This window comes from Rosa chinensis, chromosome 2 (genome assembly GCF_002994745.2).
Source record: "Rosa chinensis cultivar Old Blush chromosome 2, RchiOBHm-V2, whole genome shotgun sequence".
Taxonomy (NCBI): Eukaryota; Viridiplantae; Streptophyta; class Magnoliopsida; order Rosales; family Rosaceae; genus Rosa; species Rosa chinensis.
Genome location: NC_037089.1, coordinates 21,020,191 through 21,044,693, shown reverse-complemented (window position 1 = coordinate 21,044,693; position 24,503 = coordinate 21,020,191). Strand labels below are relative to the sequence as shown.

Sequence of the window (24,503 nt, the reverse complement as noted above, 5' to 3'; positions counted from 1 at the left end):
GACAAATGAGGGGTTATATACATAAGTCTTAATTGGTTTTAGTTGCTTTGATAAAAAAAAAAAAAAGTTTACAGGTCTTAACAGGTTCCAAAGGAAAACCCTCTGGGTTTGGCCCGCAAAACCCGTTAAGCTAACGGGTTCTTACCGGGTCAGCCAGTTAAGAACCCGCACCGTACCCGCACGTTGCCAGGCCTAGCCACCAACAACGACGCTAGCCCCAACTCCATGGTCCCCACCTTCGCCAACCCCATCTAGATCGAAATCGCCGTCCTTGCAAAACGCTCCATGAAAAACTCGAGACGAATGCCGGAGTTGTTCGGAATCTGGCTCGACACCGTTGTGGTCACCGGGTTCATCCTCGCCACCATGTTCTGGAACAAGGCGTCCAAAATTCCGTTTGCTCCAAAAGTGTACCCATATGAGAATCTTCGAGTGGAGCTCGGCGGAGAATCATAGAGGGGTATCGGGTTTCTTCTAATTGTGTGCTAATTCTTGTTTCAGATGTATTTTTGTGCATTTCTCATGTTTGATATGGCTCTAAATAATGTTATGTACCCCAAAACTGTGAGCATTGTATGTTTTGGATGATACCTTCTTGGAACGAATTGCCAGTCATTTAAATCACTTTATCTGATGCATTGTTTCATACCCAAAAAAAGAAAAGAAAAAAAAAAGGGATGATGAAGAAGAACAATGGTGAAGCTGCAGAGAGGGGAGATTTTAGAGAACATGAATAGTAAAATGACGAAAATATACTTCAAAAGTTAATGGAGTTAACGATTTTACTGTTGCTAGATTCGGAAATTGGATCAGGCTCAAACATTTAGGTACCATTTTGATATTTTTTAAAGTACAGGTATGAAAATTAATAGTCTGAAAAAATCCAGACATTGTTTAGATGATTTTCCCTTTTAATGAATAAATCTGAGAAATTAAATACAGAAGAAGAAAAAAACGCCAATTAGATACTTCCGGAAGGATCGAAAGGAAAGCGTGTATATAAAAGGAAATAAAATTCCATTACCAAAAAAATAGAGATATAAAAGTAAATACAAATGTAATGGCAGTGTATATTTTCCTTGACTGAAACGGATTTATATATAAAATTGTCCAATAATGCAAAACTCGTCGTATTACAGTAAACCGACGAGGTGCTAAAGTAGAGGGTCGAAACCCCCAAACCGAGTTTTTACGAATTAGGGCTCTCCGACTCGACTCTCCTCTCGATTCTCATCGCTTCGAATTCATTTTCCTCCGCTGAAATTGCTCTCAATCGACTGCTTGGGGGTTCGAATTTGGAGTCGGATAAAATTAGGGTTTGGGATTCGCATCGGTTATTACGTGGCTTCGCGATTTCGATCGCGATTCGGGACGAGACGACTTTCTGGTAAGTAATTTGATTCTGGAAAATCAGCTATTGGGTTTTGGATTTTTTGTGGTTTCAGTGTTGGATTCGAACATTGGAGCCGTGGATTTGGGATTGGGGTTGGAAGGGAGAATGTTGAAATTTGGGGATAAATGCAATACCAGGTCGATGGGTTGGATTAGAAAATTTGGGGGTTTTGTTTGAAATTGATTGAATCGATGGAAATTATTGATTTTTAAGGTTTGATTGAAGTTCTTGGCGATTTTCCAGGTTACCCAGAATTTGTAATTGTTGATTTGGACTAGAAATGCGGGGATATGATACACAGGTAAGGAAATTTTCAATCTTTGGCAATCTGATCATTGTTTATATGCCAGTTATTATGGGTGTTCTTAGATAAATTCAGTATTTACTGGTGTTTTTTTTTTTTTTTTTTTCGTTTAGAGATTCGATCGACCAGTTGAGGAATATGATGATTATGAGTCCGAGGGGGATGGATATGGATACGAGGAGGAAAGAGATGAGTATGAAGATGAAGAGGAAGAGGAAGAGGAAGAAGAAGAAGCTCCAAAACCCACCAAGGAAGCATTGGAGTACCTTGAGTTGAGACAACGCTTGAAAGAACAAGTTCGAAGGCAGATGAAGAAGAAGGAAGGTGGTTCTCGGGCCAACTCCAATGATAGAAAAAAGCTCCCCTACGATAAGTGAGTGATTACTATAACTATCATTTGTATGAGACAAAACTTTTACTTCCTTAGTTCATTGCTACTAAATACTTTAGGTCTTGCTGGTTCCTTTATTGAATTTATATATGTTTCGTGGTAGTTCATATGTATATCAAAGTAGCAAGCTATGGCTCTAAAATTGTTTGTGTATTCATGTCTGCTTATCCTGCAGTTTTGGATCGTTCTTTGGCCCTTCTCAACCAGTTATCGCTCAGAGAGTAATTCAAGAAAGCAAGTCGTTGTTGGAAACCCAGCATCTGGCATCTAGGGCCACAAACTCTGTCCATCCTGTATGTACAGTATATCTTTCTTTTGTGATAGCTTGTAGCATTACTTTCTCTCATCTGATCATTTTGTGATAGCCACGTACATGCTTCTTATTGCTTTTCAATTTACCCTTTCAATGGGTGCATTATGTAAACTCCTGTTATGTGGTACATTGTCATGGGGGAAAATGGAGGGCCAAGTCTAGATCTGTGAGATTTGCTTAACATGTATTTTTGTGTGTTTTTTCTTTATATGGGAGGAGCACGAGGTGTGATTACATGCATGTTTTTGAATACTTCTCTTTAATTTTGGTATATTTGCATTTGGGATAATGGAGGAACTTCCATTTTTATTTTCCCAAGGGATGTATAGTTTTTTTTTTTTAATGCTTTTTAATAGAGGCATAGATTTGATTTTGACTGTTTGACTTGTATCTGTAGAACAAGAAGAGCTCTGGGTCTACCTCTGGTGGCTCTAAATCTGTTGCACATAACCCGAAACCCAAAGTAATTAATGAGGTATGGGAGCATATTGTTTTATTTTATCTTTTAAAGTCCTTTTCATCAGCTTAATACATGTTAATGAGTTTTCGGGTATTTGCAGCAAAAAAATAAACTCCAAAAGCTTAAAGACACTAGAGATTACTCATTTTTATTATCTGAAGATGCGGAGCTTCCTGCTCCTGCAAAGGATCGTCCCCCTCGAAGTGACTCTGCTCTGAAGTCTGGTAATTTCTTATCTTCTATGCCACTTTTTATTTATGGTGTTTGAAACCTCTGTTTCCATTGGATCTTATACAGATTTTTTTTTATCTGATGTGAAGAGGTGCGATCAAGTCAAACAATGGCAAAAAGTAAACAACCTTTGGCAAATAATGGTAGACCTGTCCATGGTGGTCTTGATAATGGTAGATCTGTTCATGGCAGTCGTGAGAATGGGAGACCTGTTCATGGCAGTCGTGAGAATGGGAGACCTGTTCATGGCAGTCGTGAGAATGGGAGACCTGTTCAGGGCAGTCATGAGAATGGGAGACCTGTTCAAGGCAGTCGTGAGAATGGGAGACCTGTTCAAGGCAGTCGTGAGAATGGGAGACCTGTTCAGTCTGGTCGTGATGAAAGGAAAGCGGTTCCTACTAATGGACATATGCATTCTAAAGTTGGGTCCAATAGGCCAAGTTCTGCCAGTAGCCGACCTGGTTCAACATCAATGGACTCTAGAAAACAACTTGGTAGCAACAATGCAAATGGGCCTGGCCGGCCTCTAGGGCCAAAAGGTCTGCCTTCAAAGATGCCTGCTTCTACCACAGAGAGGAGGGCTTCTGCACCAGGTTTGAAGAATTCCCTGTCTTCTTTGCAGAAAGCACCCTCTTCAACGTCGCAGTCATCTGTTCAGAGGCAGCCAGTACAGCAAAGAAAAGAAATACGAGAACCTTCTAAGCCCAATATGTTATCAAAACAGTCCACGGGATTGTCAAAACCTCAGGTCTAAGATTTTCCCATCTGCTACATATTTCGTTTGCATGGTCGATTGTTATATATGCTTTATATCTGACTTCCATGGATTTTAGCAGATCCACAAGCCACAAATGCATAAGCAAATCCCATCACGTCCTGTGTCACAAGAGTATCGTCCCAAAAAAAGGCCTGCAAGCAGGTTTGCAGATGATGAGTATGACCCTGAATCGGGGGATATTAGTAGTATGATCAGAAACATGTTTGGGTAAGAGTTGTTATTATCATTATTATTATTTTCATAATTTATAATTTCTAAATGATTTGAAATGGTTGGGTCTTCAAAATTCATTTTTGGTGAAGTATTCCTTGGCCTGGTGATGCAATTTAGCTCCTTTTGGTAGTTTTCGCTGTTGACCACGGACAATCACAATCTGCACCAAATTTTATATGCTTTTATGTCATTGTGTTAAGTAGAATATAAAGTTTACTTTTGTAATGATGATTATTACATTCTTTATATTTACGATAAGTTACTGTAATTTGATTGAGATGCTGGATTCTTTGCAAGTTCATTTGGGGAGATGAAAAATTGTTTGCTTATTAAAAAAATTTAACGTAGTGGAAGATGTCATTGGATTTTAGTTTGAAACCTTGGTTGTTGAGGAGTTATTGTGTCATATCTGAATAGCAATCTGAAATTTTTGCAGTTACAATCCAACTAAATTTGCTGATGATGACGACGTTAGTGACATGGAGGCAGGATTTGAAGATATTCAGAGGGAGGAGAGGAGAAGGTAAGCAGCTTGTTCCCGTTAATATTTTTAATCCACCTTTTCATTTTAAAAGGAACCACCATTTTCCAATTGCAATTTTAGTTGACCTTGTAATTATGTATTCCTGTGCTGTAGTGCAAAAATTGCAAGACAGGAGGATGAAGAACAAGCTAGGTTGATAGAAGAAGAAGAAAGGAGGGAACGTTTGGCCGCCAAGATGAGAAAACAGAAGAAGCTCAAGCGATAGCGACCATAGGAAAGGCAATTTTGCCTCATCCGAAAAGTTTGGTCACCAATTAAGTCACCTTGGTATTCTTCTCGTGCTAAAGTGAAGTTGACTCTGATTGGACTAATTATTCTGCAGATGTAGGTTCACATGCATTGCTAATTCAAATGTATTTTTGGTATCAAATAATGTGAAATATAAGTTTTGGGTTTTGCTCGAGTGTGGTTTTTTGTTTTGCAATTGCCCCTTGCCCAAGATATGTTATCGTTTGTATACCCAAAAAAGAAAAGAAAAAGAAGATAAGATTCCCTTGATGGAAAAGATAATAGTCATTGCAGCCTTGCAAGTATGATAGTTGTAATGAGTGGGAATATTTCTTATGCATGAAAAATTACAATATTCTTGGTTACAAATGACTAGCTACATTTTGCTTCCATTATTGAAAAAATAATTGGTGGAATTTCATCTTCAAGAATCTAAACCATTTCGTCCAATGTAAAAATGTGCTTGAGAATTGCAGAAGTGAAGTTACCGAACTGATTGGTTCAGTTTCATCTAGTTTATCTATGACTTTTCACGGTCTATTGACTCTCTCAGTAAAACCAAGTCATACAAATTACAACATAATTAAAGCTAATCTTCTTTGAAAAAGAGTTTTTTTTTTTTTTTTTTTTGAAAACCACTATCCCCAATTCCCCATTTAGCCCCTCACTGCTTGTAAATTTAGATGAAAAGATCAGATAAATAAAAAAGAAAAAGAAACTTTAGATAAAAAGAAAAAAAAAAAGGTCTGGCCTGTTTGTACAGTACTGATCCAATCATAAAAAAATTAAAAAATAGAAAAAAGAGTACACAGTACTGAGTAGTTGTGAGTGGGGCTGCCACTTGGTTTGGTAATTACCAAACTGACCGAATACCAACCGATGTTTTAGATTTGGTAAACCGACTTTTTGGTAACTGAGACCGATAAAACCGAAATCGAAAATTACAGAAAAAGTTGGTTTGGTTTTGGTAAATACCGAATCTACCGATTATCTGAATATTATATTTATACACTACAGTTTTCAATACACATACATGCATATTAGGAAATAAACATAAAAACTTTTATAATAGTATGAACATTACTATATATACTACATTAATAGTACATGCATTTTAAGCAATCTAGTCAAAGATGGTTAAATAACCTAGTTTTATTGAAAATTGCTAAAACTTGATGTCATATATACAAAAGAAAGCTATAATTAGTAGATGAATACAAAGTTTATGACTATAAAATTCAAAAACTTAGTTGTGTTCATTCTAATTTATATTATAAAGAATTAGTTGTTCTAAAATTGGTAATACCGAAAACCGAAATACCGAATTTGGTAAATATAATTAAAAACTGAAAATTTTGGTTGGTAATTGGTAGCTTAGTTTTGAAACCGAAAGCTTTAGTTTTGAAGTTGGTAATACCTATAACCTATTCGAACCGACTGAATGACAGTCTTAGTTGTGAGTATAAATATCTTTTTCAATTTCCAAAGAAAATGATGTCAGTAACCGAAAAAGTTCCGACTTTCTCGAAAAGTGACACCTCAACCTTGAAGAATGAAGGCGGCGTTGATCAGCACCGCCATTCCTTGGCAGCCTCCGCCGCACCATAAGCCTCTGAAACCCCTTTGTTGCTCCAAGGTTAACGGAGCCTCCTCCTCGCCGTCGCCGTCGCCGTCATCCTCCTCACAAATCAAGTGAGCTTTCTGCAAAATTGAATTTTGGATTTCTAGCTTCATTTTTCTCATTTCTCGACGTCTTTGTGATCTGCTGTTGCTTTAATTTCAGGTTGCAAGGCAGCGAAAATGCTGAGCTCCCTCAGCCTCGGATTCAGGTACTGAGATTGGACTAGTAATTGAAGCTAATGCCTTGGGAGGTAAAACGCAGCGTTTTACTGTTACTGACGGTTTTGTTGTTTTGGTGCGAATTCAAGTCTGGGGAAGCGAAGGAGACTGACGTTTGGCGACTCTTCAGAGAAGCTCAAAAGAGTGAGTTGTTGCTCCAATTCCTGAAATTCGTGCTTTTAGTTTAATTTGCATTCATTCTGATTCGATTTTCGGGTTTTTGGATATGTAGATATTCTGCATTTGAACCAGCATCGGCTTAAGGCCGTAGAGGATCTGAACAAAACAAACAGTGAGAAGCAGCTGCTGATTGATAAGATTGAGCAGTTGGAGCGGGAAAAGCAGGCTTCTGTTGGAAAGCCTCAAGGTACTTTTCCCTGTGGCTTACTTACTGAATAGGATTGCTTGCATCATATTCGAACCCTCGGATGTTTTTATTCCGATTCACTGTGATATTTCAGTATCATTAGAACATTCGGTTTAATGTACATTATGATATGATGTTTCATTGTGCATATTTTGTAAAGGCAAGGAAACCAAATTTAGCAAACTGCAAAGGTCAATTTACATTTCCTACTACTAATGTGATGGAATGGTAAATTTGGAGCGTATTGAAATTGTTAGCAAAGTACAAAGGTCAATTTATTGAAATTAGAATTACAAGGGGGCAAGTGGCACTGACCTGAAACTATTGGGGACCAAACGTGTATTTCAGGCTCCTTTCTAAGTCTACAAGTTATGATGGTACTCTCTATATATTCATTTGAGTAAAAAATGTCTTAGGGCAATGTTCTGTGATCATATCTTTGGAAACGGAAAAAATCATTAGATGAGGGTCAAAGATTAATCGTGTCTTTCTATTGTGTCCTGTAAACCAGATAGGCTCTCAAGTTGTTGGGAAGTACTCCTTCGGATAGACTCAATGGTCCTCACTAGAATGATTGCTGCCGGGGAGGCATCTGATTTGAGAAGGCTGGTCACGGATCATAAAATGAGTCTAGCTGAAGTTTTTGATGGCACCTTGCAGAAGACAGATGCCGAGCTTCTAGCTGAACTGAGACACTTCTTTGCAAGAAGCAGAAGGTAAAAGTGTTCTTGGGTAAAATATGGACTTACTGAAGCATGTTATGTTTTGTTTCATGTTTTTAATTTCACTTCATGAATGGGGTTTTCTGCATAAGTGGGAATTCTCAATTGTGTATCTCTTGAGACAGCCATGTCTTTTTCCTTATTCATTTTGCCACCCTTTTATCTTTCCGAAGAATGATATTGTCAATTTCATCTTATAAAAAAAAAAAAAATTCAGGAATGGCTTTCACATTGTGCACATATGTACGGAAATGGCACCACTGGTCTCTGTTGGATCTTTGGCATCATATGTGACTGGCTTGTCTCGTGCACTACAGAGGAAGGGGCATTTGGTGGAGGTGATACTTCCAAAGTAAATTTTGACCTCCTTTCTCATTTCATCTGTGCTCAGATTGGGACATCTAGTTCTCATTTTATATCACCAGAGAAGAGAAGAGTAACATTTCTTTAATGGAGACTGTTGTTGTTATTCTCTTGCAGGACTGTGTGACTGATGTATCAGTTGTCATGTTACCCATATGTAGTATCTATTAAGTTATTATCCTTACAGTACAAATTGATTTACTAGTTGAATTTACCTTGTACTAGGTATTCAAGCCTGGACCTAGATGAAATTCAAGGGCTACAAGAGATTGAGGCAGAGTCCTTTTCATATTTCAATGGTCAACTTCATGGAAACAGAATTTGGACTGGGTAAGTTTCTGTTGCTTAGCTCCAATGAACCCAATTGTGAACTGCTAATACCTCTTTCATTGGGTAAGGACTAACAAGTAAGGACCCATGCCATTATGGTTCTATTGTTGAGAAACTTGAATTTTTCTCACTTTAACTACTCATTGTACAGTGTTGTCTATGGCATTGGAGTTACCTTAATTCAACCTCTAGAGTATTCAGAGTTTTTCAATCGTGAAAAGGTGTATGGCTACTCAGATGACTTTGAAAGGTCGGTAGAATCTATTTTTGATCATATCCTTAACCAATGGGGTTAACTTAAGGTTCTCCTTAATGTCATGCATCTCTAACCAAAAAAAAAAATTAAATTTGAAATTAAAAAATTCAAATATAAGACAAACTCATAATAAAATTCCAATTTGAATATCAAATTCTAATGTATGACAAAATTATCTGTGGATTTTTAGTTTTTTACTTCTTAACCACTGAAGAGTTCTTCCCTGGCTCTTTTTGTACAAGAATCTCTGGGACCTTTAATTCTAATACGGTTTTCTAACTTTCCTTTACAATTTATTCTATGATGATTAATCTGATTTGATGCATTCAGGTTTACCTATTTCTCTCGTGCTTCATTAGATTATATTGTAAAGTGTGGAAAGCAACCTGATGTGATACATATCCACAACTGGGAGACTGCTATTATTGGGCCACTTTTCTGGGATATTTTTGCTAACCAGGTACAACTGATAATCGCATTTCTTCAGGATATTTTGTTGTCAGTATTTCCTTTGGATATAGATATGAATGCCAAGTAGTTCGTTAAATATCGCTCCGAGAACTGATGACACAAAGATGCTCTGGTTTTGCTTCACATGGGAGATGGGACTATCAATTGTTTTTAACACATCTTTTACCTAATTTTGTTTCTCGACCACCTCCGGTTACTGATTTGAAAATTTATTTTGTAGCTTTTGCCACAGAGAGAAATTATTTCCAGCATGTAATTGCTTTTCTTCAAATGTAGGGACTTGAAGGTACGAGAATCTTATTGACATGCCATGACCTGAATTCACAGGCAAGTAGCTCTATATACTCCTTTCTGTCTTTACATATTCTCTTGGGTCTAATTGATAATGGTCCTCTTGTACTTCTATAGTGCCTCGAGCATCCGGATAAACTAGCGTTATGCGGACTTGATCCTTCTTCACTTCACCGTCCTGATCGCTTGCAAGATAATACTAAGTCACATTTGGTTAATATTTTGAAGGTAAATATTATACCCGACTATCTCTCTTCTCTACATAATTTTGGAATCATAACCGATGCCTTCTCAGTATGGTTCTAGCTCATGAGATATGTATTGGCCCTTTATATGACCTTCTTTCAACATGTATAGAATACACTTAAATATGTATGAGTTGATTCTAGTAAGGAACATAAGTTGAATACAGTCAACTATTCAAACATGGAAATTATGCATAGACAACGAGTCAGCATGCAGGTATCTAATTCGTACAACATTGTATCTTATTTGTTCTGTCAAGTTTTTTTTTCCGGTTCCACTAGGTTTCTTTAGGGGAGGTAACTCTTGGGTTTTGCACATGGAGTACTGCCATGATGTCTTGGTTTCCCCTCCTTGCTCATTTTTATTTAGAACTGTTTCCCATGCTGCAAATTCCCTTTTTATTGGAAGTTCTAGTTTCCTTGTATGCCCAGAATACCTTAAGGGTTCATTTAATTTTTGCAGGGTGGAGTTGTTTACTCCAATAATGTTGTCATAATGTCCTCCGTACTATCAAAAGGCAGGGTTATACATACTCTGAGTCATGGGTTGGACCCTACCTTAAACATTCACAAGTAGGTCCATCAAACTCTCATGCAGGTTTTTGCAGTTTTTATTTTATTTAAGTTTCTTATAGTGAATGCATAGCTCACCCTTCGTTTCCATTTTCTTTCAGGAACAAGTTGGTTGTTTCTCCTTGTGGGTTTGACAATTCCGCCTGGGATCCATCCAAGGACAGCTTTCTTCCCCGAAATTTCAATGTCGAAGATATGGAAGGGAAAGCAGTTTGCAAAGCTGCATTGCAGCAGCACCTTGGGTTATCGGAGCATGCTTCTACCATTCTTGTATGTGTGCACCTCAAGTTATCTGAGCTAGTTTTTTGGTAAACTGGCACTTAATTTGTTAAACCCTAGGAATTCATAAAGTAACCAAGTTGCTCTGTGGATGAAAAGTAATGATCTTGGGATTATTGAAACCTTAATATATGCATTTGAAAGCCATGTCCAGTCGTACTAGATATTTTGTAAATACATTCCTCTGGGAAGAACAACTTATTTGAGATCTTGGAAGACATTAAATTTTCTGGCATCATATAGGATTCTTATCCACTTTAATGTCTTTCTATATGTCAACTAGTGAACCTTAATTATCTTTGACTAGGTAATTTAGGGTCTGGGACTGCTTTTTCAGGGAATTCATAAATGATCAACTTTGTTTCATATATACAGAGCCGTTCTAGAGAGGACCTCCTTAAATTTAAATTTTATATATATATATATATATATATATATATATATATATATAACTTTACTCAATATAAAATGTGCAGTTTTATTCAGGATCCTGATTTTTGCTGGAAGAATGACCAAATTATGAATAATATTTTATTAGATTGGATGCATTGTGTCTGAAGATGTTGATCTGGAGAAGATGAGGGCAGTAATCATGAAAGCTTGCAAGAGCGATGTACAGGTGTGACTTTTCTCCATATTTTTCTTTTCTATAAGGACATGCATTGCTTATTAGCTGGGTACTAGAGCCTTACTAGTAGATTCTACTTTCAGAATGAATAAAAATTGTTGTCAATGTGCTTGATAGCGAGGGATGAAGCTACTTCATTTTATAAATCTTTCTTTATAGTATCTGGTCTTTATGTTTCTTGTTCTTCTATATTACTTCTCATGGATCTGATTGCTTAGTGTTTTCATACAGTTCATCATCATGGGTACTAGCAAATTATCAAGTATACACAATCTTGGATCATTGCAGGAAACACTGAAGGTATATATGACAAGCTCTTGTTCATTCCATTACTGGATTCTACTGTATGGACAACTGGATGTCACATTTGTGGGACTGGCAAAGCGTTACAGAGTATTACCATTGTCATTAGATCTTTCTTGTTTTGGGACAACTAACTGTCTAATATATTTAATGAGTTGTAGGGTATTTCTTTGATGCCAAAATATAAGCATCTTTTATGATTAGCTCTCACTGTTCACTTAATATTCAACTCACTATATATTGTGTGTGTATTTGGCTGCAGGATGAACAAGTGAAATTCGTAAATGAGTGTGATGCAGCAATAACACATTTGGTTTTTGCCGGATCTGATATTATCTTGTGCCAATCTTTTCATGACCCTGTTCTCCAAGTTCCAGTTAGCTCTCTCTCTGTCTCTTTCTTAGCTTTATATCATCACTTATTTGATGTCCATACTCATTTTTATCCAAATTATGTAGTTAAAGGCTTTAAAGTACGGAGCTGCTCCAATTGCATTAAACTCCTCCCATGACAACTTCAGGTATTCTTTTTCAGAATGAGAACTGGGAGTCAAATTGTATTATTTGTACCATTTTCTCTTAAAGGACGATCATATATGTCTCCGTTGGCAATATCTTGTAACAGGAACTTTGCAGAACATGACTATGAGACTACTAATTTCTCACGTTTCATCAGCTCTACCTTTGGAAATATGTCCATAAGCGAAGTGCTGGATGAGATGGTATGTATTGCTTTAAATTCATGATTGCTTCACTACTTATTAGAAAGTTATTATTTAAGGTGCTAAAACATTTGAAATTTTTTTTCTCTATTTGAAGAAAAACCACCCCTCGAAGTGGAAGAGAAAAATACTGGACGCCATGGAAATGGACTTCTCATGGGATGCTGAGTGCTGTGACGTCCACTGTTCTGCTTACACTGCTATAAAGAAGTCATGAAGCTTCTGTAACCCTACATCAACCCCTCACACTCGACGACCAATTTTGGGAGAGCAAAGTTGTATACAGTAATTGTATGTAAGAATTTCTTGTAGATATGTGTATGTTTGTGCTTTCATAGCGCACTATGTAGGTTGTAAATAGCTAGCTCGGGTCTAGAGATGACTACTTATTAGGTTTCTAAATAAAATAGGGATCTGCAGCTGAAGAAAAGAAGTTTGTATTCTCTATCTAGTAACTTATAAGAACTACTACATGGCCTAACCATACACAGGATCCAATGTTTTTTTGTATATGTACTTAAAGTTAATTCTAGAAATAAGTTGAGAAAGACCTTTCTTGATCTAAAGTTTAAAGAGATTAGTTATATATCTATTCACAATTATAGCTTCGACAATTATGGATTGTTTTTTAAAAACCCAAAATGCATTTTAAAACCAGTTTGGTCACTTGGTGTAATGATTTCTGTAGACATCTTTGTGCAACTGTGCTCCTTATCTGCTCACCAATATAACCAGTTAGGTTTCATTTTTGGTTGGATGGTAGGTTGTCATTGCTTGTTGTGAAATTTAAATCTTGGTATGAATTTCATGTAATTGTTATACGCCTGACTACATGAATAGTGCTCGTTTTCTTTTATCGCTTGAAGAAAACAGACAATTCTTACTGTCGCCTCTCATCACTCCAATTGTGATTAACGAATCCTTACCTTACAATTTTAAAATTGAAATCATTCATTTTTAAAATTACCATTTAGGTTCACTTCATAATTAGAGTAACATGTAAAAAATATAAAAAATTCTCGTGTTTGTTTTTATTTCTTTATAGAAAATATGTGTCATATCATCTTCATCATAGTTGTCTCTTGCTAGCCTTAATTAATGGTGAAAATGACTTCCACCCAATAATAATAAGATAAATGGGTTTTTCCCCCAAGTAAAAAAAAAAAAGGATAAAAAGCAAGACAGTAAAACCATAAATCCAAGAAATCCCATTTAGTGAAGAGGGGGTAAGGAGGTTGCTTGCGTAAGGAACAAAGAACCCCCTCTCCCCAATGATACATTATTCTTTCATCTTCTTCTGCTTATGATCATGGCACAACCACCACAATCACCGTCAAAATTCGCCCAATTCCCCAATCCTAATTCCCTTCCACCGATGACAAAGAACCCCAAGGCGGCAATCTCAGCTCCAAAGCCTTCCTGGTTCTCCCCCGAAAGGTATATCTCCTCAGTTTAATTAATTTCAATTGAAATTCCTAGGGTTCTGATGTTAATTATGTACCTTTTATCATCAAGTGATTGAAAGTTTTAAACTTTTGCTAGGTTGCTGTTAATCCTGTGTCTGGTTAACTTGATAAATTATATTGATCGAGGAGCAATAGCCAGCAATGGGGTCAATGGGAGTATTGGGATTTGCGATGAGAGCGGAATTTGCCATCCCAGTACCGGAATTCAGTAAGAATTTTTATGATTACTTGTCATACAAGGAAATGTAATGATAAATTGTCATACAAGTTTGAGGCATTAGGCCGAAATTATGCTTTGCCCGAGTTATTCTCACAAATGACTTTTATCTAAGCTGTTATGTTGGTGTAGGGAAGGTTTTACCTCTTGCTACATGTTAAGAGGATTATTATGATGTTAGAGGATTCACATTAAGTGGATTACATTCATGATTTCTTGTATTTATTGGCTGTATTTGGCTTACGATGGCGTGTTTCTTCCAGGGGGGATTTTAAATTGAACAACTTTCAAGATGGTGTTCTATCATCTGCATTCATGGTTGGGCTTCTCGTGGCCTCACCCATCTTTGCATCCTTGGCAAAGAGGTGAGCAATAGTGTAACTGGATGAGTTGTGAATTTAATCGAGATGTGATGTAGCCGATTTGATTTATAAGTTCATGTGCACTACAGCCACAATCCTTTTAGGCTGATTGGAGTTGGGTTATCTATTTGGACATTTGCCACAGCTGGGTGTGGTAGTTCATTTAATTTCTGGTCCATTGCAATATGTCGCATGTAAGTGTGACTATCCTTAATACGACTTTTTTCTTTTAGTTGTCTTTGTATTACGTCATGAGTATCTCTCTGTACTAGATACGGAGTTATAACTGGGTTTTGCCATTGTAGGCTGGTTGGAGTCGGTGAGGCATCTTTCATAAGTCTTGCAGCTCCGTTCATTGATGACCATGCCCCTGCAGATCAGGTTTGACTCCTCTCCCTACATCTTTATTGGTCTTCATAATTAGAAATGGGGATTATGGCTTAGAACTAAAAGGTCAAAAAAAAGAAAAAGAAAAAATGATACCCTTTCTAATATGCTTTTCATGATGCTCATAATTTTGCTGTGTATTTGCTCATTGTGGGTCCAGAAATCAGCATGGCTGGCAATGTTTTACATGTGTATACCAACTGGAGTCGCAATAGGCTATGTTTACGGCGGATTTGTAAGTTTTTAGATGTGGCAAGCTATCTTCCTATCTTTTTAATATATATGGATCTTTGTTGTTTGAATTTGGAATGCCTTTTCCTTTATGTTTTGAGTCGGTGTTGGAGCTTGTTAATGGGGAGGCTAATCAATATAATTTTAGATATGGGTGCAATTTGTAAGCAGATCTTGGAATGCAGAATGTATGTTTGTCAGTTTTCTTCCCAAGAGAAATTCATTTGCCTTTACAGCGTCTTTCATGGATTTCTGACAATGTTCCACACTCGAGTATTCTTTGATTAAAAGCTCTTGTTTCCCATCAGCTGGTACAACTTTGTTGGATACTCATGACATTGACGATACAATTAGTTTCATATTTTAGGTTCTGTAATGATGGGCTAGTTGTACACACATCCAGAGACTAGTTTCTCATTTTATTTTATTTTCTTTCTCTACCCCCCAATCGACAGAACCAATTGACCCGACAAATAGCTTAATTTTGTTCCTTCTTTGAACCAAAAAAAAAAAAATTATTTCCTTCCTGCTCTCTGAAGGTTCCCCTCCACAGTGAAATTTGCATTTCTCCCCGTATTTTAGAGGTTCTATCCTTTACAGAGGTAATGGGAAATTTTTAGTACCATCTAATGGCAACTAATTTTCATTGCAAAGAGTCATCTATCATATAAACTAATTATATCTTCTGTATTTTCTCCTAGCTCCTGCATGTTCTGAATTACTCTTTAAATTCTTTATATACCAAACCTACTTTTATATTTAACTTGAGAAATTATCAGATCTTTTAGCTGTGTGTTTATTAGTGCTTTTACAAATTTTAGAGTAATCATTATTAGGAAGCTAATATATAAGCTTCTTTTGGTGTGTTTTAGTCTTCATCAAGTATGATAATTTTATTTCTTCATGGCTATTGATTTATTGTCCCAATTTTTCACTGTAGTAGATATGTATCATAGTAACATTATGCTTTAACTCACTTCCTAGGTGGGAGAGAGCATCAATTGGCGTTGTGCATTCTGGGGAGAGGCCCTTCTAATGCTTCCCTTTGCTGTCTTGGGTTTTGCGGTGAAACCATTGCAGCTGAAAGGTGCCTCTTTTCTTGTGCTGCATCATCTTTAATAACTAATTTAGTTTTTATGATCCCTCAGAGTTTTAACCTTTGAATAAACTTGTCCTTTAGGTTTACCTCCTACTGAATCGACAGAGCTTTTGGAATCTATTGAAACTAGTCCTTTAATAGAAGGTATTGCAGGTTATTATTGTTTGGCAATGCTGGTTTACGTTTTCACATGGAAATATAGTACCGTATTATCTAGTTCATTACTGGGGAGAATATTACTGTTCTGCGGTTTTGTTTACTAGAATACTAGGTAGCAGTTAGGCTGAGTCTTACCTATATGGCTGTTTAGTATTCAAATCCTTTCTAAACCAGTAACTGGGAAACATCCATGCTAATCCAGAAAGATAACAGCCTATCCGGACTCTTCATATTCTTAATATTTCTGTGTCCCTCGTTAAATTTTGATACAGGAAGTGTGTGAGCAAACATAAATACATTCTTTCTTGGATTCTGATTAGCTTCAATCTGCAGAATCAGAGATCCCAAATATAAATGGTCATGTGACAGTTGACTGCAATGAGACTTCTTGGTAAGTACTAAATACTAATTACATCTATCCTTTTCATGCCCTTTTCCCATTATTGTTTATATGCACTGTCTATCCTTGTTTTGAGAAATGTAGTATTAACAAAGGTGAAAAACAGAGAAAGACACATATAATTTAATGGAGAAGGAAGGAATCAAATGTAAAATAAAACAAGAAGGAAGTTTACAAATTAAGAGGAGCATAAAAAAGAAACACCAAGAAATGGAACCAAAAATCTTTTAACAAGGTACTGTTCTGTTCTGTAGGAGAGTTTGACGACCAAGCCACCTGGCTCCTTAATATCTCTCTTACAAGTATAAACCTTGATTAGTTATGTCACTTGATTTTACACCAAAACAAGTATTTTTAGTGTTGACCCACCACGGAGGAGTCCATCAAGTCATGAGGGAAAAATAACAAAAGGTTTTGCCATTACTTGCAATTCAAAACCTTTTCCATTTCACATCTACAAACATAATTTTCATAATTTCAGATTGAGAGACAGATGTTTTAATTAAGAGATTGGACAGGTGTAGACACATTTAACATCCTTGTGATCATTCTCATTGGTCTGTTATTGTTCCAATAATGTATTGCAGCTCATGCCCTACAACCAAATTTTTGGACCAAGTTTCAAGCTTCTCAAAGGATTTGAAAGTACTTCTGCTTGATAAAGTTTACATTGTTAATGTATTAGGTATTTCCTTCAACTCTATTTATCTTCTCAAATTTTCATGTTTAATGTCTGATTTTAAGTATATGATGCATCAATTCAAAGATCCTCACATCTTGATCATTTGTGCTTATATGATATGTCTGTTTACTGATATCCGAATACTTTTTTATGATGCAATACAACAATGTGGTAGTTTTCAGTCGTATTGCCTTACTAATTGGAAGCTACTTGGTTATTCATTATTTTATTAATAATTTTTTTTGTTCCAAAATATGATTACTGGCAGGTTATGTATCATACAACTTTGTCATTGGAACCTACTCATACTGGGGGCCAAAGGCTGGTTATAACATTTACCATATGGTATAGCTCTTGGCAAAACTTTTCCTTAACAATGTCTCCCTGCCTTCCTTCGGTTACATTTTATCTTTTGTCCATTGCAAGTCATTTGTTACTTGTTAAAAGGAAACTGATTTTATTGTTTTACCTTCAATTGTACATATTGGTAAGTTCATGAAATTTTTACATTTCCTGCTAATGGCTATGAGGCGTGTATTGCAAGAGAAGAAAAAGGGAGATGGAGAATATGGTCAAATATGTGATCAGCCCCTTCAATTGGCAATTATTTACTGTTCATATGATAGGATGGTAGACTACAATGATAAATCTAGCCTAACACAGACACCAACAACAATACTGACAAATCTTTAATTTGTTGGAACTTTTGACAGAGTAATCCAGATCTGATGTTCGGAGGTATTACTATTCTCTGTGGAATTCTAGGAACTTTAACTGGAGGGCTCGTCCTTGATGCAGTGGGTGCTACAATTCACAATGCTTTTAAGGTAAGTTCTGCTTGTTTCCAGGATTATAACATCAAAGTTTCTTGTTTTGTAATGCTTTTAAGTGAGTTCCCACCGCTGCTTTTACAGCTTCTTGCTGGAGCGACAATGCTAGGTGCAATATTTTGCTTCAGTGCGTTTTGTGCAAAGAGCCTGCACATCTTTGTAGTTTTTTTCTCACTGGGGGAGCTACTTCTGTTTTCAACACAGGTAACCTACAATGTGTATTAGTATACTTTAGAAAATGGGGAGTGAACTTCTTGTTGATGAGTACGATATTGTACAGTGAAATATTATTATATATATTACTTGTGAGCATATGCATAACTAGAAAAGCATACACGCAGCAGGCTGGCTAACCTGCACATTCATATGTTGTTCGTCGGTGATTTCTGATCACTAATATATAATTAGCAAATTGATTAACCTCTTTGTGTATTTTTCTAATTCATTATGAAATCTGTTCATTAAATGGATTTTTTTTTTCCTGATAATTACTTTTCTTTGGCAGGCTCCAGTAAATTATGTGTCTCTGCACTGCGTCAAACCAGGGCTAAGGCCATTGTCTATGGCTATCTCAACTCTTTCAATCCACATATTTGGTGATGTTCCTTCCTCGCCTCTTGTCGGAATCGTTCAGGTGTGATTTCAAAGTCCTCTGAATTCAGATTGAAGGAATTGGAGAATAGTGCTGTTATTTGGTTGATATGATAATGTGTTCTGTTACTGCTGGTATTTGGAAAAGCAGCTTCTGATATTATGCTGGCAGGAACAGAATGAAGTTGATTATCAGTATAATTTCTGCATTTAAATACATGAAATGCATATTGTTAGTGTCTATTAAGTGTGTTGTCTGATAACACGGTTCCTACCCAACTAGAAACCTCCTAAATAACATGACTACATAACTCCATCATCTTTGTCTGTTGTGTGTTATCATCATTCTTTTAGTGTGAGTTGTTAGATATTGCACCTGTTAAGCCGTGGAGTAATTTTCCAAAGACGCTCATCTTAAGCAATATTAGCCTCGTCTCTGATGGAATCGTTTTGATCTTTTCATATACAGGATTATGTTCACAATTGGAGGGAAACGACTCTAATCTTTACCTCTGTCTACTTTGCTGCATCAGGAATATGGTTCATAGGTTAGTGAAGCAGTGTTTGCTATAAATAAGTTGGTTCAAACTGAGTATCAGAGTTTAATGAAGCTTGTGTTATTTTTCATAGGGATCTTCCTTAATAGTGTGGACAAGTTTGAGGAAGATGATGAAGAAGAAGTCTCTACATTAGTTCAAGCCAACAAAGAACCATTGCTTGAAGAGCACCACTTAAGGAAGGACTAGAGTTTACGTTAGTCTATGCCTTCAGTTTGTTTGCTTCATTCTAAGGTAATGCAGATTTAATAAGTTGTTTGCATGTTTGTTTTAAGCTGGAAGTTCTTAGGTTACAGTTGTAGAGTTGTCAGTTGGTTCCGTGGAAAAAAAAAAAAAAGGAAAAAAGAATGTAAATTACATTTCCAGCTTATTTCAGTCAAACAGACATGCAAGCAAATTATGAAATTTAAGCATCTGCGAGCTCAAAATCATTACGTTGTTAATCTTAGGGATGTGATTTCAACAATACAGTGTTGTACAGTGATGTATATATTTGTTCCCAGAATGTCAAATGGGAAAAGTTAGGCTCTCTCTCTATGTTTCAATTTATTTTTTAGCTACCCAACTCTTGATCAATAGCTCTTTCCCTAGAATCACATCCCCTTAGAATCTGATGAAAAGGATAGATATATTAAATATGATTTCTCATGGATTGCAACAAAGTTGCATTGCACTTTTATTGGCAAACTAAGAGGTAGATGAAACCGGAATCCGGAAATGAATCTAGTTATTTTACCTGTAGACCAACTGCATTTTTTTTTTCCCCTCTATTCTCTGTTTTTTTATCGAATTCTTAGGTCTAAATACACCAAAATCTCACAAGCTCTCAGTCCTTTGAAATACATGAAGATTGGTAAAAATATTTTACAAACCATTCGCATTAAGTGTGAATGGGATTAAACTTTTCTAGATCTGCCCAAAGATGGAACTAGAATTGAAAAACTGTGTGGGCTGCAAATTGAAGTAATTTTTTTTTTTAAAACTGCTACTAAAATTTAAACCAAAGCTCTTTAGTTTAGAGCTGAGGCGACACCCTATATAAAACATGTACTTAAAATATTTTTCCACAAAATTGAGGTGGGTTGCAGCTCAACCCATCCCATCTCTAGTTCCGTGCCTCACTTGTCTATGATACCAGGACGAGCTTTCTTGAGCAAATAGTCAAGTGCAGATACACGTGTCCTACCCTTAAACCTCAAAATTGCACAGTTAGAAACAAATGAAACTTAATTGATAGCCTAATTGTATTCTTAGTGTGCTAAGGAACAGAGACAGATTATCCAGTTCAGCAATGGCGAGTGGTGAGGGGGAAGTGATGAGGAACAAGCAGGTGATATTCAGGGACTATGTGACTGGCAATCCCAAAGAGTCGGACATGTACGTGACAGACAGTAGTACCATTAAGCTCAAGGCTCCACAGGGCTCAGTCGCGGTGCTGGTCAAGAACCTTTACTTGGCGTGTGACCCTTATTTGAGGATCCGAATGGGGCGAATTGAAGGTTCTAGTGTCTTCACTTCCTTCACCCCTGGCTCTGTAAGCTCTGAGACTCTCACTCTGTCTTGGATTTCTTGAGTCTTTTCGATCTGCTTTGTTCTTAGGAGTATATATATAAATGAAATTGGGTGCTTGATAGATTTCATGCAAACGTGGTTTCTGCTGCATGGTTGCTATATTCATCAGTCGTAACTATTTTAGCTCAGTGCTCACTTTGAGTAATTTATTTCATTTTGTTCTTAGAGAGGTTTTGGTTCTTGTCCCTCTCTTTCTTATTGTGATTTTTTTAATAATAAAATAAAATAGAGGGACGGGTGGTGGGTTTCCGGTTGCGATGGCTCCCTTTCTTTCGAGATTGTGGGTGTCAGTCACCCCAAATCGGCTGTCACAAAGAAACTAATATCGCCTAATCCTCTATTTAATTTATAAAAAAAAAAGTTTGGGTTCTTCTTCCCCTGTTTCAAGCTTCTTTTTCTTTGTATGGATTTTGGTGATAGACCGTAGTCTCTGTGAAGAATCAACACGACTGGTGTAAATATAGATAATGACTAAAGAGAACTAAACATAAGATGAAGAATTAAAGAGGGAAAGAAATCTGAAGGATGGTCTGACATGGAGGGTTTTGTTGGAAGCCCAAGTCTTTTCTACCCCTTATTATGTTCACATATACTGTCCTCAACTTATCCACTTTGGGATAATTATACTTATGTGTGACGTTCTATCCCAAAAGGCTACGTTGTAATTAGAAATTGATATCTCAATACACTCAGTTACTTGACTGATACAATTCCTAAGAGAGTTTCTTCATCGAGCACATTTGCCCTGACTAAAAAGAGTTGGATAAACCTTTTAGTCTATAACAAAGAGAAAAGAAAGAAAGAAAGAAAGAAAACGATTAATGTAGAAGTAAAGTTGGATACTGAAGCTTAAACCTACACACACCAATTACTGATGCATTAATTCCTGCAGCCATTGAGTGGATTTGGAGTGGCTAAAGTCTTGGATTCCGGGCATCCGGAGTTTAAGGAAGGTGACTTGGTTTGGGGAACAACCGGATGGGAAGAGTACAGTCTCATCACAGAACCAGAACAACTCTTCAAGATCCACCACACTGACGTGCCCCTTTCCTACTATACTGGACTTCTTGGTATATATGTTAATATACTGTTCATTTCAGGAATCATGAGAGATGACCGTGTCTTTCACTGTGAATGACTCTTCTCCTTCTTTTCCTTTCCCAATTAGGTGTGCCGGGTATGACTGCCTTTGTCGGTTTCCATGAAGTGTGCTCGCCTAAAAGAGGAGATTCTGTGTTCGTTTCTGCAGCAGCTGGTGCTGTTGGTCAGCTTGTTGGGCAATTTGCAAAGTTGATGGGGTGCTATGTTGTTGGAAGTGTTGGAAGCAAAGAGAAGGTGAGCTACAATTTTAACTATTTGTGATCACATGCATAGAGATTTGTAACCTTGTAAAATCATTGTCAGAGCTTTTATATACTTGCATTTGTGTTTGTTTTGCAAGATGAAGTCTGTTGAAGTGCATTCATTTGTTTCGCTTTTTATAGGTCGATCTACTAAAGAACAAGCTAGGGTTTGATGAGGCTTTCAATTATAAGGAAGAGCATGACCTTGATGCTGCTTTGAAAAGGACGTCAGTGGATTTCCGCACACCCCAAAGCAACGTAGTTTTGGACATAAACCGAAATATCATAACAACACGCAAAATGAATTTATAAAATATACCATGGTTCGATTCTGACCCTGCAGGTACTTCCCAAAAGGCATTGATATTTACTTCGAGAACGTTGGAGGTAAAATGCTGGATGCAGTCCTTCTCAACATGAGACCTCATGGCCATATTTCCGTGTGTGGCATGATCTCACACTACAATCTCAATCAGCCACAAGGCTTTAGCAATCTCACCTCTCTCATCTACAATCGGATTCGTATGGAAGGCTTCGTTGTTTTCGATTACTTCCATCTCTATCCCAAGTTCTTGGACATGGTGTTGCCTTACATCAGAGAAGGAAAAATAGTGTATCTGGAAGATATAGTTGAAGGCCTCGAGCGTGGTCCGGCTACTCTTGTAGGGCTCTTTAGTGGTCGTAATGTCGGAAAACAAGTAGTTTTGGTTGCTCCAGCTGAATGAGTTTGCTATATCTTCTTTCAGGGAGCTTCTTGCATATTCTCATGTATGCCTTTGCAGCCGGCCGGACTGAGCCATAGTTGGCGGCTAGGTGTGTGGTTAAGTTCAAAGTTGTGTTCAATATAGGATTTCTTGAGTGAATTTCTAAATGTGCTTCATTGTTTCAAAATAATAAAATAAAAATTATGATATCATTTAGGTAGTGACTATTGTGACGCTTAGAAGAGTGGTCATCATGTGTATTTCTTATTGAAATAATAATGAATTGGCTTTGTTTAATCAGCATTTACTTGAGGTTGACTTGCTTGTGTTAATCAGATCGACATTATCGAACCGATTTACAATCTTACCTCTTTCATAGCAAAATGAGATCTTCATAACATAATCGCTTTCTCATCAAACACAAGGGAAACCCTAACCCTATCGTCGGCAAAGATTGAGGTACCAAACTACAGTAATTTGAAAGAAAGAAGCTAATAATCCAAGATTTGGATACTGTTCTTGTTGGTATTCACATTTAGTTCCAAAAAGGAACCTGTGTATATACTATATGTATAGAACAAAAACAGACAATGAAGAAGCTTCTTAGCAGAACCAGCTGCACTTGTTCCTGACATATTAGGGTTGAGGACATCAATTTTAAATTTAATTGATTCCTCCACTGTACCTAATAAGTACTAAAAACTAATCATACAGTACTGAAACTCCAGCAACAAATAGAAAACGAAAAAGAATCAAATCTCTTGAACACTTTTGTATATATACTCAGTTCTGTTCAGTTTTATTAATACCAAACCAATTTTCTAGTATTAACTAATATATATCAAATACCAATCCCATACATGATACATGCAATGCACTAATGACAAACAATTAATCTTAATTTTTTACACCGGCTTCTTGGAAACCCCACTCAACAACGAAAGCTCACCCCATACGGCCATACCCTGTGCTTGTATATTAAGTGAGTTGAGTCAAGTCGATCGAATATTCGAGCCAAATAAAAAGGTGTCCAAGTTCGCCTCACATAGATTCTAAGCTCTGAGCTCAAGTTGTATTAATTCTAAAAAAAAAACTGATCAACTTGGAGCTCAATTTTCTAACATATGGAGTGAGTTTGAGCTCAAACTAATTAGCTTGCAACGACTCATTTTTGCGGAATCGAGCCGAATGTTCTAAGTTTGAGATCAAACTAATTAGCTTCACTCACCTCATTTTTATGAAGTTGAGCTAAAAAGCAATAAATTCTGCTCAATTGACTCAACTCTCAAACTCAAACTAAATTTGAGTTAATTTATTCATAAAAAGATGTGATCTCAAGCTTTTTGATGAGGTTTAGCTTATTGTTTCAGCGACTATTTTTATTCTATACTGACAACGACTTCTTATTTTTATAAACTCGCCCAGCTCAATAACAGAAACGAGCCGAACACGAGCTGAACTCGATCCTCATCGAAATTATCTATATACGTAGAAGAGGTATGGAGGACGGTAGACTTTCCCACTTCCCACCGGTGTAGGCAAAACTGAAGACAAGGTTGCCATCCCCCATTCACGTGGCTTTCCCCCTTTCTAGTTTTGTCCAACCCAAAAAAAAAAAAAAAAAAAAAAGACCCAAACCCACTTTTCCCAATCATAAAAA

The 24,503-nt window shown here is 36.8% G+C and overlaps 4 protein-coding genes across 6 annotated transcripts; all 4 read left to right on the top strand.

Moving 5' to 3' along the window:
• The first annotated feature begins 1,089 nt into the window (after positions 1–1,089).
• LOC112186366 (protein SPT2 homolog) lies at positions 1,090–5,030 on the top strand. Its single transcript, XM_024324750.2, has 10 exons — positions 1,090–1,387; positions 1,637–1,694; positions 1,811–2,070; positions 2,264–2,381; positions 2,799–2,876; positions 2,962–3,085; positions 3,182–3,840; positions 3,929–4,077; positions 4,520–4,606; positions 4,721–5,030. Exons 2-10 carry the CDS (start codon positions 1,674–1,676, stop codon positions 4,830–4,832), a joined length of 1,608 nt encoding a protein of 535 aa, XP_024180518.1. The 5' UTR covers positions 1,090–1,387; positions 1,637–1,673; the 3' UTR covers positions 4,833–5,030.
• Positions 5,031–6,334: 1,304 nt separating this feature from the next.
• On the top strand, positions 6,335–12,803 carry LOC112186365 (probable starch synthase 4, chloroplastic/amyloplastic). Of its 3 annotated transcripts, none has more exons than XM_024324747.2 (19): positions 6,337–6,547; positions 6,639–6,684; positions 6,784–6,838; positions 6,927–7,061; positions 7,573–7,777; positions 8,001–8,135; positions 8,372–8,476; positions 8,628–8,726; positions 9,063–9,192; positions 9,480–9,530; positions 9,612–9,722; positions 10,203–10,312; positions 10,414–10,582; positions 11,130–11,210; positions 11,451–11,519; positions 11,785–11,898; positions 11,981–12,042; positions 12,147–12,243; positions 12,341–12,803. In XM_024324747.2, exons 1-19 carry the CDS (start codon positions 6,408–6,410, stop codon positions 12,458–12,460), a joined length of 2,034 nt encoding a protein of 677 aa, XP_024180515.1. In that variant the 5' UTR covers positions 6,337–6,407; the 3' UTR covers positions 12,461–12,803. The 3 variants fall into 3 exon arrangements, with proteins under 3 accessions (XP_024180516.1, XP_024180515.1, XP_024180514.1); XM_024324746.2 differs by having other exon boundaries at positions 6,633–6,684; XM_024324748.2 differs by lacking the exon at positions 8,001–8,135 and having other exon boundaries at positions 6,335–6,547; positions 6,633–6,684.
• A 636-nt stretch (positions 12,804–13,439) lies between these two features.
• On the top strand, positions 13,440–19,761 carry LOC112189297 (probable sphingolipid transporter spinster homolog 2). Its single transcript, XM_024328602.2, has 16 exons — positions 13,440–13,680; positions 13,786–13,917; positions 14,190–14,291; positions 14,378–14,482; positions 14,594–14,669; positions 14,836–14,910; positions 15,891–15,993; positions 16,087–16,149; positions 16,498–16,555; positions 17,152–17,249; positions 17,515–17,591; positions 17,960–18,073; positions 18,161–18,280; positions 18,582–18,710; positions 19,137–19,215; positions 19,298–19,761. Exons 1-16 carry the CDS (start codon positions 13,547–13,549, stop codon positions 19,411–19,413), a joined length of 1,581 nt encoding a protein of 526 aa, XP_024184370.1. The 5' UTR covers positions 13,440–13,546; the 3' UTR covers positions 19,414–19,761.
• Positions 19,762–20,404: 643 nt separating this feature from the next.
• On the top strand, positions 20,405–23,085 carry LOC112189298 (2-alkenal reductase (NADP(+)-dependent)). The gene is made up of 5 exons (XM_024328603.2): positions 20,405–20,758; positions 21,689–21,866; positions 21,965–22,131; positions 22,281–22,363; positions 22,483–23,085. Exons 1-5 carry the CDS (start codon positions 20,516–20,518, stop codon positions 22,862–22,864), a joined length of 1,053 nt encoding a protein of 350 aa, XP_024184371.1. The 5' UTR covers positions 20,405–20,515; the 3' UTR covers positions 22,865–23,085.
• The last annotated feature ends 1,418 nt before the right edge of the window (positions 23,086–24,503 follow it).

What these genes read in the sequence shown, in the direction of transcription:
- LOC112186366 (XM_024324750.2), top strand. Translation starts at nt 1,674, where the DNA reads ATGCGGGGATATGATACACAG. An exon ending in CCACAAACTCTGTCCATCCT is followed by an intron (nt 2,382 to 2,798) that starts GTATGTACAGTA and finishes TTGTATCTGTAG; the next exon opens with AACAAGAAGAGCTCTGGGTC. An exon ending in CAGAGGGAGGAGAGGAGAAG is followed by an intron (nt 4,607 to 4,720) that starts GTAAGCAGCTTG and finishes CCTGTGCTGTAG; the next exon opens with TGCAAAAATTGCAAGACAGG.
- LOC112186365 (XM_024324746.2), top strand. Translation starts at nt 6,408, where the DNA reads ATGAAGGCGGCGTTGATCAGCACCGCCATTCCTTGGCAGCCTCCGCCG. An exon ending in TTCTTTGCAAGAAGCAGAAG is followed by an intron (nt 7,778 to 8,000) that starts GTAAAAGTGTTC and finishes AAAAAAATTCAG; the next exon opens with GAATGGCTTTCACATTGTGC. An exon ending in GGGATATTTTTGCTAACCAG is followed by an intron (nt 9,193 to 9,479) that starts GTACAACTGATA and finishes CTTCAAATGTAG; the next exon opens with GGACTTGAAGGTACGAGAAT.
- LOC112189297 (XM_024328602.2), top strand. Translation starts at nt 13,547, where the DNA reads ATGATCATGGCACAACCACCACAATCACCGTCAAAATTCGCCCAATTC. An exon ending in GAAACCATTGCAGCTGAAAG is followed by an intron (nt 15,994 to 16,086) that starts GTGCCTCTTTTC and finishes CTTGTCCTTTAG; the next exon opens with GTTTACCTCCTACTGAATCG. An exon ending in GACTGCAATGAGACTTCTTG is followed by an intron (nt 16,556 to 17,151) that starts GTAAGTACTAAA and finishes AATGTATTGCAG; the next exon opens with CTCATGCCCTACAACCAAAT.
- LOC112189298 (XM_024328603.2), top strand. Translation starts at nt 20,516, where the DNA reads ATGGCGAGTGGTGAGGGGGAAGTGATGAGGAACAAGCAGGTGATATTC. An exon ending in CTTCCTTCACCCCTGGCTCT is followed by an intron (nt 20,759 to 21,688) that starts GTAAGCTCTGAG and finishes TAATTCCTGCAG; the next exon opens with CCATTGAGTGGATTTGGAGT. An exon ending in CTACTATACTGGACTTCTTG is followed by an intron (nt 21,867 to 21,964) that starts GTATATATGTTA and finishes TTTCCCAATTAG; the next exon opens with GTGTGCCGGGTATGACTGCC.